This window comes from Cavia porcellus, unplaced genomic scaffold, assembly GCF_034190915.1.
Source record: "Cavia porcellus strain 051 isolate PalLab524CR breed Dunkin Hartley unplaced genomic scaffold, mCavPor4.1 scaffold_25, whole genome shotgun sequence".
Lineage (NCBI taxonomy): Eukaryota > Metazoa > Chordata > Mammalia > Rodentia > Caviidae > Cavia > Cavia porcellus.
In genome coordinates, this window is record NW_026947508.1 from 23620691 (window position 1) to 23634623 (window position 13933).

A 13933-nucleotide genomic window follows, 5' to 3' on the forward strand; every position below is an offset into this window, starting at 1 on the left:
CCACAAAGACCCCCTCAGTCCCAGAGAAGGGTGCAGGGAGCCAGATAAAACCCAGTGCCCTAGCTCCTCTCCCTGAGACCCACCTGCCTCCTAAGGGCTCTGTATCCATGTTCTGTAGCTCACAGCACAGGGTCTCCCACTGAGCTCAGAGTCACATTCAGGGTTCTGAATGCCCTGTCCCCACTGCCCTCCTCCCAGGGACAAGGCCAACACATCCCCCCAGCAGGAATCCTTCCCAGGCCTGCCCTAGGCTCAGCTGGAAAGCCCAGGCTCAGCCATCTGACCCTCAGCAATCTCACCCCTTTCCCTATGAAGCTGCAGCAGGGCAAGACCAAGCCTGGAGCCCTGGCCCCAGGAGAATGAGTGAGTGAGTCCCACAGGGGCTGGCCCAGGGGCCAAGCTCCATGGAAGCCAGGCTTATGAAAGAAAGACTGGGCTTGAAAAAAACAGGCTTAAAGTACACATAGCAAGTGCTGCTGCCAGGACAATCTTGTTCCCAAGCCCCAAGATAGACAAGGATGGGGTGATGTCTGCCATCTCTCACTAGCATGGCCCCACACTTACAGATACTGCAGCATGCCAGACTCCGGGCCCCCTAAAGCCCAATCCTTGCAATTCCCTGGAATGCCACAGGGACCATCCCATTTACAGAGGACAATGCAGGCTCAGAGGATAACACAGGTACAGTGATTGGCCCAAGGTCACTCAGTTGACAAGCTGAGACCCAAGTACACCCCTTGTGAGGCTGATGCCCAAGACATCCTCTTGTCACCATTTTTCACAGCTGTTCCTTAAGTCACATATGTTCACACAACATGGGGCACTGTGGGCAGAGGGGCAGAGTGGGGTCTCCGCCTGCACAATGTGGGTGCCAAGGGTAGGATGGGTGCTAGTCCCTCTCACAGCATGCCAGGGACAGTCATCTTGGAGCCATAGTCCACGCTGACCCCGCCCACTAGAAGCACCCTCACACACCTCACCCCCGGTGGCACCTGTCAGCAGTAGCCCTGCTGACACCTGGGCAGGAAGATTCCCCAGCGGGAGCATTCTGGGCATGATGGCATACAGCAGCTATGGCCCCTGCCTCTTAAATTCCAGAAGGGACCCTCTTTCTGGTGACAATCAACAAGGACCCATGCACCCCAAAAGCGAACACCTTCCACAGCCAACTCAGGCCTCACCACCCCGTAGAAGGTCCCCATCCCCTTGTCCCTGAGATCACTGCTCCTGCTCAGGGCCCCAAGTTTAGTATTTCATGGTTTGGCCTCATTTTCCTTCTTTATCAGAAATGTCCCTCCTAGTTCACAACAGGGTTCTCCAGTCTGAACTGTCCCCCCAAGGTCAGCACCCGGTGTGGTTAAATGCAGACCTTCTTCTCCAGACGTCTCTCATCCCAACTGTCACTTTAGTCTGCAACACACAGCCACACCCTGTCTCCTGCCGCCAACACGTCCACACCCGGGTTTAGTAAATTACACAGAACCAAACTGCTGAAGGGACCAAGGCTGGTTTGGAGGGCAGGGGCTAGAGCGTGCCTGGAGGTTAGGCGGACAAAGCTCTTCGTCCCTCTGCCCCCGCACCCGCCCTTGCCTTAATCACCTCTAAGGAGGCCAGATGACCAGCTGCCCCTCTGGCCTGGGCTCTCTAGACCTGGGATTAAGACCCAGGATTAAGGACTAACACGTTCCCGGTAGTTCAGATCCCTCCCAGCACTACAACTGCCGTCAGGCCCAGGGCCGGGTAAGGGGAGAGACAACAGCTGGGGACTCCCAATGCCCCAGGGCAAGCCCCAAACACCCTCTCCCCCACAAACACCGGGGCCTCCACACATCCACAGGTGCCCAGCAACACCCACTCACAGGACCTGTGTCCCGCAACTACAACTACACAGGGCAAAGGAGTACCCAGCTCAGGCACAGCCCAGACCCAGGACTGCAGGCCGCTCTGGATCTGAGATTGCCCCCCAGCCTCCTGCTCCCCACCTCACATGAAGGAGGACTCAGCTGAGCACTGGCTCAGCTCCCAGGAGACACACAGGAGACACTGTCCAGTGGAGCTACACACACTCACACACACACACACACACACACACACACACACACACACACACACACAGCTCAGCCACACTGTCTTTAGGTTCAGTTCCCTCACCTCAGAGCAAAGCCAAGGCTGACTCCTGCAGCCCTTGGCCTTGATGATACTTCTGGGGAGTGGGGCAGGGGGAAAGAAGCTGGGACTTGCAGACCCACAGGGTGAGAAACTACAGAGGCACCCCAGGCTCCAACTACCCCCTCAGTCCCGCAGACCGCTATGCACAGTCACAGCCTGGGAGGGAGGGAGACAGGGGCCCCTGGGAATGCGGGCAGGAGGGAGCAAAGGAGAGGAGTGGGAGCCAGGGCCAGGCAAAGGGGCACAGGGTAAAGCAAGGAGGAGGAAGCAGTGGGCAGGAGGGAGCACTAGGGGAGGGCAGATGCCCCTGTAACCAAGCCCCTGCCTCCGGAAGCTGAGAGGCAACTCCCCCCTCCCCAGAACGACAGAGTCCCAAAGTCCAGATGCTGCCCTTCCCTGCCCCGCACCTCCCCGGTCTGCTGAAGCTGTAAGGCTGCACCCCCTCTCGCCTGCTCCACTTTCCTCGGCTCTCAAACCTGAGGTCACATGAGCAGGAGGCTGGGGAGAAAGGACAAGGTGTGACAATGGGGAAGACTAGAAATAAAACAGATTGAGGATGTGTGAAAGCAGGGGAAAGCAACGATGTAGCAATGTCAGAATTAGGAGGAATGAAACAAAGTAGCATGTGTGAGGGCTGAGCAGGGAGATGATGTAATGGGGGACTCACAGCTGCAACAAAGTCTCCCCGTGAGAGCTCAGGGAGGTAACAATGTAGCCCTGTGGGGAGCCAATCCTAGGAAGCAATGCTCAGAATTGGGGCTTGACAAAGTACCCCAAAATATTAGCAGAGGTGCAGGCCTCGGAATCTAGAAGAAGGAAGAGCAGAAAGCCCAGTATGCTCGGGAGCTGGGAACAGGGACATCAGGGGCAGGTTCTGGAGGATGGGTAGAAGTTTACTGGAAAAGAAGGAAAGGTGGACAGGGAAGGGAAAGCACAAGGGGAGGCACGAAGGAAAGAAAGCCGATAGCAGCGCTCTCTGCCTGGGATCCGGGGGGCAGCCAGGTGGGTGTAAAGGCAAAGGAATGAGGGTAGAGAAGGGCACTGACGGAAGCAGTCTGCACAGAGGCTCGGGCACAGGGAGCTGGGCACAGGGAAGGCTTCTGGGAGGAAGAGGAGGAGGCCGGGCCGGCACCGGGAGCAGAGGACAGACAGGAGGAAGAAGAAACGTGCACATGTGCCAGGCCTTGCAGGTCCTGCCCAGGACTCAGGAGATGGAATTTCAGTCCCAGCTGAGCCACCAACTTGCTATGCATGACGGTAAGGGAAGGGATGCGACCTGGTGCCTCTCGGAGCTCCAGCCTCTCCAAGGGGAGGGTAAGAAGGCTCTCAGAAGAGACCACGGCTTGAGAGCGACGCCTTGGTCTCAGTTCCAGTGGACAAGGCCCTTCAAGCTGAAATGACCTCCAGTCCTCTGCTCTTCCCCTCCCCTGGGCCAGTCTCTTCCAGACTCAATACAGTCAGAAAACAAGTGGCAGAGGACAGAGAGAAATGGAAGCCAAGAGCCCCTGGGCTGGGGCTAAGGCCTCCCCATGGCAGCCACACGAGTTTCAAGTGCCGCATGAAACCTCTCTGGCCTCACGTTCCTCCTCTCAAGGACACCATAGTTTACAGTTTCCAATACAGGAGGTGGCAGGGAGCAGGGCTTCTCCCCTAGGTAGGACCCAGGGGGCCAGACTATTTGGCTTCAAATCCCACCTGGGCCACAGACTAGCTCTGTGACCTTGGACAAGCTACTTCACCTCTCTGTTTCCGTTCTTCCCGTATAAAATGGAGGTAATACTAGTGTCTCCCTCACGGCACTGCTGTAAGATCGAGTGAGTTTCCACGCGGGAGACGTCTGGCAGAGTAGCTGCAGGCCCCTCTCCTCCCCCTGCAGGACAGAACACAAATGCTTCGGACTCACTGTCCTTCCCGGGAGCCACTGGGGTCATCCCCGTGCACCAGGGGCTTTCCATGCGGAAGCCCTTCAGCCACAGAACACTCTGGGTCACAGACGAGGCCCCTGTGAAGTGCTGAGTTACTAAATGTGCAACTCAAAAATGGATGGAACTAGAGATCATCGTGTTAAGGGAAATTAGCGGGACTCCCACAGCCAGGTGTCACTGTTTCCCCAACAGGTGGAATCGAAAAAAGATGACATGAAAATGGAAGGGACTATTACGAGACAAGAACACAGGAATAAGGGGAGGAAAGAAGAGGGGATAGGAAAAAGTAGTAACGGGGTATGATAAAAATATGTGATGCCACGGAAATAGTAGTTTGTAGTTATTTGGCATTTATTAATAAAAATGTAGTTTTAAAAGTTAAAATAAATCAATATGCAATTCACTCATCAAAATGATACACTCATCACAAAAGCTCTTCCCACAGCAGGAACCCTTGCACCCCAAAAAGGAGAGGCACTGCCCGCACCACACGAGCTCCCCTCCCCAGCTGGGACCTGCTGTTTGAACAGCACTTCAGCTCCCCTATATACCAGGGTCCTCCCCACCTCTGCCCGCCTGGGTCCCACCAGCCAGGGGCCCAGCACGGCCTAAGATCACCTCCTCCAAGGTCAGGACCAAACCTCCACTTCCCTGACTCCTTGACTGGGAGCTTCCTGCAGTCAGAAATGGAGCTGAGCACCCCGTGCCCTGCACAGGCCAGATCCAGAGTGGGCATCAGGAGACTGGCCCAAGTGACTGGAAGCAACGTGGGGACAGGGACACAGGCACTGGTCTTCCTCCCCAGGCCTCTTCCTTTGCCCCGGAAACCAGACTCCAGGCCTGGGCCCTGATGACCTGGATTTCATTAATCTCCATAGGAGTCAGGAATGGAAGTGGTGCTCAGCACGACAAAGAAAGGAACCCCAAGAGGAACCCCAGACAGGCCATGTGAAGGGAACAGGCCTGCCTTCCTCCCACACTGGGCCACTTGAGGTCAGGCGCTGGCCTCTCTGGGCTCTGGTCTTGCTGATAGTTCCTCAAATGGGAAGCCGGGGAGGACCCTGGGTCACTCCAAACCTTCTGCCCACTTTCCAGATGAGGAAGTAGAGAGGTGGGAGAAGGTCACTTGTCATCTCTGAGAGCAACAATCTTGGGGAAAGTATAGTCACTAAACGCAACCACCCAGCAGCACCTGCCTTTTACTAGCTGCCAACTAGTAACTAGCTTTACCCCTCCAGCACCACTCCACCACAGCCTGAGTCAGAAGTCACCAGCCACATCTCACAGAAGAAGGGACAGAGGCTGAGTCAAGGATCATCTGCCAAGTTCACTCTGCTTCTAGGGCAGAGCTGGAGCCCCGTCCCCAGAAAGGGAGAAGAGGACCCCACCCCACCCTGCACCACAAACACACCTCCACAGCCAGGAGGGACCTGCAGGGCCCAGTAACAGCAGGTGCTCAGTAAGGGACTGCTGAGTGAGCCCAGCAGTCAGTCAAGAATCAGGCCCCAGGCAAGAGCTCTGCTCCCCTACCTGATACCCCTGAATGGGAGCTCACCGTGGTCAGGCTCCTGGCCTCTTGGCCCTCCCATCTCCGTAGGATCTGGCGGGGACTTACTGGGGCGGGGCACACAGTGCACTGAGCACGGCCTCTGGTACACAGCATGAACTCTGCAAGTCCCAGCCACTGCTCTTACTGTCCCTATGCAGTATTGTCTCCATGACATGAGGAGCATCTAAAAGGCAGGCCCCCCACAGGGTGCAGCTGCAGACCCCAACCCAGGGCAGCCAAGCAGGGCAGTGAATACGTGGCGCTGAGCAGCGGGGAGAGATGGCTCCACCCATGGCAGGCCCTGGGGAGGGGACTGGAACACGGTCTCCCCCAGGGACCCAGAACGATGGCTCCCTGCCCCCAGGGGGCCCTGCCTACTCACTCCCCAACCCCCCAAGACTCCCAGGCCAGGCTGAGGAGCACCTGCAGCCCCCTGGTGCCAGCGATCGAATTGGCAATCAGTTTTCTGCAATCAGACCTCCCAGATCCTGCTGGCGATTGATTCTAAATCACTCTCAATAAAGTCTGGACTGACGGGAGGGGAGAGAGGGCAGGATGGATGGGAGCCTACCTGGCAGTGTGGGGTGACGGGGCAGAAAGCTCTGAGAGCTGGAGCAGTTTGACCCTCAATGCAACAACACTGCAGAGACAGCCTACAGGCCCACGGACCACCCTAGAGCCAGGAGGAAGGTGTAGGTCTGTGTTGTCCCCAGCCCCACTCACCCAGAAAAGACCAGCAAGGGAGCAGAGAGAATGCCACAGCAGGGGACAGGGCACCTGAACACCAGCTCTACCTCTTCCTGGCTTGTCATCTCTGAATCTGCCTCTGAATGCCAGGAAGGCTGACAGATTCTGAGAGTGGCCAATGAGGCTCAGGGAGACACTAGGGGATGCAGAACCAGCCCAGATCTTGGGGGAGGGCAGACCACCACCTGTGGGATGGCAGGCTGAGAGGCACACCAGCACCACCCTCTCAGCCAGGGCCTGGGCAACAACGGCAAGTACCCATGGTGCCACCAAGCCTGGGTTCCTGCTGTCTTCCTGGGACAGGAAGGACCTGGGAACAGCAACTCCAGCCCTCCGCCCCTACTCTGGACTGCAGGCTGCCCAGCTCCGGAGAACCAAGCTCCCTGCCAACACAGCACCAGAAGACCCTGGAAAGTACACCCTCCAAGCTGGCCTGAGGCCCGCTGGCTCCAGCTGGGAGGCCTAAGCCTCCTTCTCAGCACTGTTCCAGCCCAGAGCCCAGCTTTGGCTCAATCCCTGATCATCCAGACTTGGTCCTCACACTCCCTAAAGGAAACCCTACCCCATCCCAAAGAGCGATGGACCAAGGACCAAGAAAGGCACAGGAAAAAGCAGAAGCCAAGGCAGGTGAATGGAAGAAACATCCCCCTCCCCAGTTATCTCCTTTACTTTATTACTTCATATTACTAACTCCAAAATAACCTTGAAGCCCCATTTTAAAGGAGAGAAAACTGAGGCTCAGAGAGGTTAAAGTAAACTTGCTGCACTAGTTGGCTTCAGGGTTCCTGCCCTTTGCTTCAAGCTGCACCCTCAGACTTGCTGGGCCCCAGACACAGCACCAAAGCCAAAGGGGTGCCTGGGATGGGAAGAAGACTGGCTTCAGCTGGTTTGGGCAATGGATGCTGTCCCACACTTTCCACTGGTTAAAAAAAAAAAACCAGCATAGGTGTTCCTGGCCCTCTGCCCTCAGCAACCAGGTAGGAAAGAGCCTGGAACATCTGTAAACACCCCCACCAGCCCCACAACTGGGCCCTCAGCCATGGCTGCTCAGACTCCCCCTGTAATCACAGCTTCCTGTTTGGCGCTCAGTCTGAGCCTGGTGGGGGAGGGGACTGGCTGCCCCTCTGGCCAGGGCCTGCTCTGGAGGGAGAGGGCCGGAAGTGAGGGCTACCGGACCACTTGGGAAGCTGTGAGCCAAGCAGGAGCGGGGTGTGGGGGTTCGGCCAAAATATGTTTAGAGGGAGCCAGCCTGATATTCCCAGGACAGGGTGAGCCGCTGTGAGGGACAGAGGTCTAAAGAGGCCGGCAAGAGAAGCAAGGTGGTCCAGAGCGGCCCAGAATGCTCCCTCCCTGGTGGGGTCTGGAAGGGATGGGGGAGCCATGGGACAGTCCTCAGGGAGCTCTGAGCTCTGGCCTCCCCGCCCCCAGACGAAATCACTGGGCTCCTCGGAGCTGGGCTGAAGCCCAGAGCTACAGCCCTTCTGTCCCAGCAAGACTTAGTGGTGGCAGGGCCAGCCACTCAAACCACAGGCCAGCCCCTCCCGGCCCCCTGGCGCCTCCCAGCCCGTGGCACACACCCCAGACCCGCAGGCCCGCCAGCCTCACTGTCCCGCCCTCCATGCCCACAGCCTTGGCTTCCTCCCTGCAATCTCCACCATCCCTTCATTCATTCACCAGGTGATCATTTCATCCCAGTCAGGGCCCAGGAGGTCCCTGGGCTCAGGAATAGGGAACATGCCCCCAGGAAGCTCCTGGTCTATCAAGAAAGCACTGACACCACACCTGCTGCAAGGGGCCACAGCCATATCAGCCCCACCCAGCCTCACTCACTGCAGGCAGGGCTGGAGATTCTGAAGTGCAGTGGGGTCAGCACTGGGGAGGGGACAGAGCCAGGCCTGGTCACCTCAGCAGGGTGAGCACCAACGCAGGTGGCACCGAGGGAACGGCGGCTTCTTAGCCCCTTCTCATCCTGAGATTCCAGACCTCTCCCTCTCCTGTGCTGACCACAGACTACAATGAGAGCCCCTTGCATACACACACACAAACACACACACACACACACACACACACACACACACACACACACACACACACAGAGTTCACAGAGCTCCTCCAGCCCCTTCCCAGAGCCCTCAGAGCGGCTCTTCTTCGGGGAGCAGAGCACATCCCCTCCCCCACTGGCAACTCCATGACTACCCCAGAGTTAAAGGAGAAAAAAGACCCAGCACCCACCTGGGGAGACAGACACTTACTAAACAGCAGCAAATATAGGCATAATAGAGGTGGTGAAGTACACTGGTAAGATCACACAGCAAGAAAGCATAGAATTAAGACCCTCCTATTGGCCTGCCGGGCCCTGGCTTGACCCAGCTATACTATTTTGTGGCTGTGTGACTCTGAACAAACCAGTCAACTTCTCTGGGCTCCAGTTTCTTCTGTAAAACAAGCACTCAGTTAGGTGCTGCTTCATTACGGAAACACAGGAGTGCTTGGCCTGGCAAGCACCTGGCAGTAGCTACTGTTCAGATTAGTAAGCCCTCATAGAAGTGAAGCAGCCTCCAAACCTCACTACCAGCCCCTGCCAGGCTGGGGTGGAGACTTCACAGTCCCCAGCCCCCAGCAGGCTCCTGCCTGCTCCAGCCTTGGGGCCTCGCTGCCCCCAGGCAGTCCACAGGGTGTCCCCAACAGGGCAGAGACATGAGGGAGGCTTGAGCTTCTCCCCCTCACTCCCGCCTCTGCTCACCCCGGGTCCCCCAGTGCCCAAAGGTACCACATCCCCAGGGTGTCCTGCCCCAACCCAGGCAGGAGCCATTGTCTTCTGAATGCCACACAGCTGTTTCTCACCACCAACGGGCGCCCGAGAACCACACTGGGTCCCCAGAGAGCAGCAGGCTTCCTCCAAATCCCAGTTCTGCCACGAGGACACTGTCGCCTCCCTCCAGTTAAGTATGTATCCCCGGGTGACAGGGAGGAGGGCTGAGGGCCAGAGCAGCCTACACCTTGCTTCCTGGCGCGTGGTGACCACTTTCATTGCCCAGTTCAAAGGCCTCCTGCTCCAGCAAGCCTCCCCCAGCCCTCCAGGCTCCTCCTCAGAAAGGCCCTGTCTCCAGGAGCTCAGACTCCTCCAGGGGCTGGTTCCCTCCTCACACACCCTTGCAGCAGGCACTGTGACCGGCCCTGTTCTGAAGAGGAGCCTGAGACACTGTGAGAAGACACCCTGTCCTTACACAGCAGTCACCTGCCCTGGGAGCTAAGAGGCTGCACACTCCTTTGAGGTCCCTGCAGGGTCCCCTAGCTGCGGGGAGAGGATTCTGCTCACCCCAGGCCTGGCCTGGAACACCCTAGGGGTCTGCACTTTTCACGTTTAGTGAGAACCCATGGCTCAGGGTCAACCAGGAGCAGCAAAATCAGGGGTCCTGGATGCCTGAACGAGGGAGGCTGGGGCAGGCACGGGAACCTGCCTTCCACTGCCCACCTCTGCCCCTTCCCAACCGCCGAATGGCAGATCGGTGAGAGCGACACTGGCTCAGCATTTAGCATTTGTCAGGCGCTGTGCTAAAAGCTTTCCCCTTTCACTCTACCTACCCTGCTTCACATAGGTGGAAATTAAAGGAGAGACATTAAACAGCTTTCACAAGGTCACATGACTACAAATTAGTGGTCTCCAGTCACTGAAAGCACTCAAATAAGTAGCACCTAAGAATCTCTTCCAAATCCTGACTTTTTCTTTCTTTTTCTTTTTGAGACAGGATCTCTCTATGCAGTTCAGGCTGGCCTTAAGCTCACTTTGTAGCCCAGGCTGGTCTCAAACTCATACAGATCCTCCTGTCTCAGCCTCCCAAGTGCTGGGAATATAGGTGTACACCACCATGCCTGGCCCAAATATAGACTTTTAAAAGAATATGTTTCAAAAGTTAAAATTTCTAAGATCCCCTCCACTCTAAGCTATTTTGGTCAATGACATATATAGCAGCTGAGGTGGCTCTGAAGGCAGAAATCACCCAGGCTTTCAGGAGACAGGATTTCTCAAGGAGACGCCAGGAGAGATGGACATATGTGTGTTTCTCTCCCTCTCTCTTTCTCTCTCTCTCTCTTGTGCACGCTCACACGCACACACACACATACACACACACTCCCACCACAAGCCCATTCAAAGCATGAATGAGATCTATCCCCCTAGCCCCACCTTCTCAGGCAGGTGGACAGACCCTACCTACCAATGGAAATGGAATGAATCAAACAGAACTTTTAAGGGTCTGGTGCACAGTAGAGCCTCAGCAGGGCAGGGTCCCTCCCCTGCCCTGAGCCAGACCACTCATCTCAGATGTGGTTAGAGGACCCACCACAGAGGCCCCTCCCAGAGTACCTGGCTGGGTGCCAGTGTGACCTTGGCCCTGTGTGCTCGGCAAGCATCACCCTCTCCTCTGCTGGCAACCAGCAGCCCCACCCACCAACCCTCTGCCTCCCAGGCCACAGGAACATGGAGGGCTGATGTCCCTCCTCACAGTCTGAGCCCTGGGAAGATGGACAGCCTGGAGAGAGTGATGGTGCCCCACCCCTTCAGCCTCTCCTCTCCCTGAAGCCCAGCCCCTTCCCAGGGTGGGGGGATTACTTGATCTGCTGCCCAGCACTGAGTATGAGCCCTGCATCTCCCCCAGCTTCAGGGCCACCCTGTCCTGCTGGCATCCTACTGTGCACCAGACCCTTAAAAGTTGTTTGATTCCTTGGCAGGGGGTTAATTACTGGCCTTGCTTCATGGACGGGGGACAGTGGTTCAGCACAGGCAGAGACTTGCCCAGGACTGCACAGATCCGATGCCCACAGGTCCTCCAAGGCTCAGGCATTTTGTGCTAAGCTGGTTTTCCTTCACTCCTCCACCCAACATTCCCTGCATGTCTCATGTAATCTGCTCCCTCAGAGGAGGCTGTCATAACCCCACTTCATGGAGGGGGATCCCAGGCTCAGAGAAGTGGCACCATGTGCCTGAGATCATACCAGGAATGGGCCGTGATAGCCGGTGATCTGAACACAAGGCTGTGATTCCCAAGTCTCTGGCCTTAAGGATTTCCATTAAGCACTGAGGAAGTGAGCCCTGCTGCTACAATGGGTGGGGTCTCTATCCCTCCCAGGGACCTCTTCCCTCACGAGCCAGCATGACGGTGGGACCACCAGCAGGCTCCTGACACCCACACTCCTAGCTGATGCTCCCCAGACCATGAGGCTGATTGGGCGCCTGTCGATCCATGAAGCATCCTTGGATCCTGCCTGTCCTCCTGCCTCCTGGCCATTCGGGCTGTAAGAGGGAAGGGACAGGCAGGGGCAGCATGGACAGCTGGCAAAGCCTGACAGGCCCAGCTCTTTTTCAGGCCAGAGGATGGGAAAACAGCACTACTCTTAGAACCAACTGAGGAGGCTGGACTTAGAAAGCCCAGCCCAGCCATGCCAGAGTCTGGACAGGTGCCCACAAGGAACTCACTGGGACCCGGGTCCCTCAGAGGGAGGTCATGATTCCTCCAGCCTCTTCCTCTCATTCCTCCGATGGAACTGGAGCAAAGCTCAACCCCACAACTTCTATGGTCACTCAAAGGGATATTCAGGGGTCACCTCATACACACAGCCTCTACCTGCACACATGTGACCCCCTCCAAGGTCCCTGCACTGTGTCCAGGTTAACTTGTGCATTGCACGCACACTCCCACGAGTCCAGCACATGGGCCCACCAAAGGTCTTTCCACTCACACCCCACGGCCCTGCAGGCACACGTGGCCGTGCCCACGGCAGCCCAGCCAGGCACTGGTACATGACATGCACCATACATCTCCTTAACCCAACCACCCAGGGGATGGAGGGATGGCGGCACCCACACATTCTGTGGGCAAACCTTCACACTCCACACCCCCCACGTCCTGGCCCTCCCTGGGGTGGGAGCACACACACAGGGTCACCCTCATTCTCCCCTCAGGTCACCTTCACCAAATCACCGTCAGCCTCCCTATTCAGAGTCCCCACTGCCCTGCGCGTGGCGTGGGGGAGCAGAGATTCTGGCAGAAACCAGGCACAACCCTCCTCAAGCAAGGTCCTCGGCCGCGACGCCTCGCGAGTGCACCGGTGTGGGCACACCCACGAGCGGGGGCCCTCAACACACCCAGCCTGTGGGCACCAGCGCCCCCCAGCCGCGTGTCAGCGCCATCCCCTCGTCCCTAGGGCCAGGTTGGGCACCCCCCAGCCGCCCCGGGAGCCTCTTCCCGGGGCCGCAAGGACGGGAGGGCGGTGCTCACTACCCGCACCCCACGTCCTTCCTTATGGGAAGGGACCCTTCCAAGGCTCCCGGCGGCCGGGTGGCCTCCCCACCAGTGCCAGCGCGGGGGGCGCGGCGGGGCTCCCGGGGGGCGGATGCAGGTCCGGGCGGGGCGAGGCAGGTACGGGGGCGGGCGGGACCTGGGGGGCCGGGTCGGGGCCGGGGTCCCCGCCGCACTCACCCCCGCGGCGCGCCCGGCCAGCAGCAGCAGCAGCAGCGGCGGCAGCAGCAGCCCGCGGGCCCCAGGCGCGGCCGCGGTCCCGGCTCCGGCTCCAGCCCCGTGGGCGGCCCCGGCGCGGTGCGGCGGCCCCGGCTTCATGGCGACGGCGGCGGCGGCGGGGCCTTTGTTCCCGGCGCGGGCGGCTGCTCGGCGGCGGTGGGCGACGCGCGGCGCGGTTCGGTTCGGCTCGGCTCGGCTCGCACGGCTGCGCGGCCGGCTCCGCCTCGCTCCGGCTCCGCGTCCACAGCGGCCGCGCCCGCAGGAAGCGTGCGCCGCCGCCGCCGCCGGCCCAGCGCGGAGGGGCGGGACCGGGGCGGGGCCGGGTGGAGGGGCGGGGCAGGGGGAGGAGCCAGCCGCCAGCCCCGCCCCTCCCGGGACCCCGCCCCGCCCGCTGCGGGAAGCGGAGGCCCCGCACGCCACGCCGCACGCGGCTCCTCCGCACCAGCCCGGGCCCGGTTCCAGTGGGTCGCGTGCGTATCACAGGAGTCTCCTCTAGAGACCTCCATCATCGCCCTCACGCCCCCAGTGGCCTGCAGAATGGACTCGACGTCATCCCAAGACCTCTTTCCAGGCTCCAGGATGTGGAAGGGCTGCTGACCTCAGGCTAGGCCTGGTCCTCTCGTGGCCTCAGTTCCCCCAGGCAGCATGGAATAGACTCTGATGCCGTGGATCTGCAGATGACACAGTGGCAGATCCGAAGTATGCTTGCTTCCCCAGGCCAGCACCCCGAGTTCTTCTCCAAGACTCAGATTCCCTAGATGGAGTGGAGGCCACCCACTCCGGGTCTCTGGTGGCAGCTCCCCGCCCCAGGGTCTGCTTACCCAGTCGTCCCTCTGCTTCGTCCTCCACCAGACACGTGTTGTATCGTGCCTACTTATTGGCAGTCCCCACTGGCGCCTAAGCTCCAGGAGGGCAGGGCTGGGACTACTGCGGTTAATCCCCAGGGACCCCAAGGGCCCCTGTGTCCCTAGCACTGGCCCATCCTGGCAGTGGGTGCTCCATACAAATTTGTAGAACCAATTTCT

The 13933-nt window shown here is 58.7% G+C and overlaps 1 protein-coding gene across 1 annotated transcript in view; it reads right to left on the reverse strand.

Moving 5' to 3' along the window:
- The window catches only part of Sdc3 (syndecan 3), a 34464-nt gene extending 21316 nt beyond the window's left edge, over positions 1–13148 (reverse strand). The window contains exon 1 of the mRNA XM_063235934.1: positions 12870–13148. Within this exon, the coding sequence (XP_063092004.1) occupies positions 12870–13007 (138 nt within the window). The 5' untranslated portion in view covers positions 13008–13148. The remainder of the gene's footprint in view (positions 1–12869) is intronic.
- Between the last annotated feature and the right edge of the window lie 785 nt (positions 13149–13933).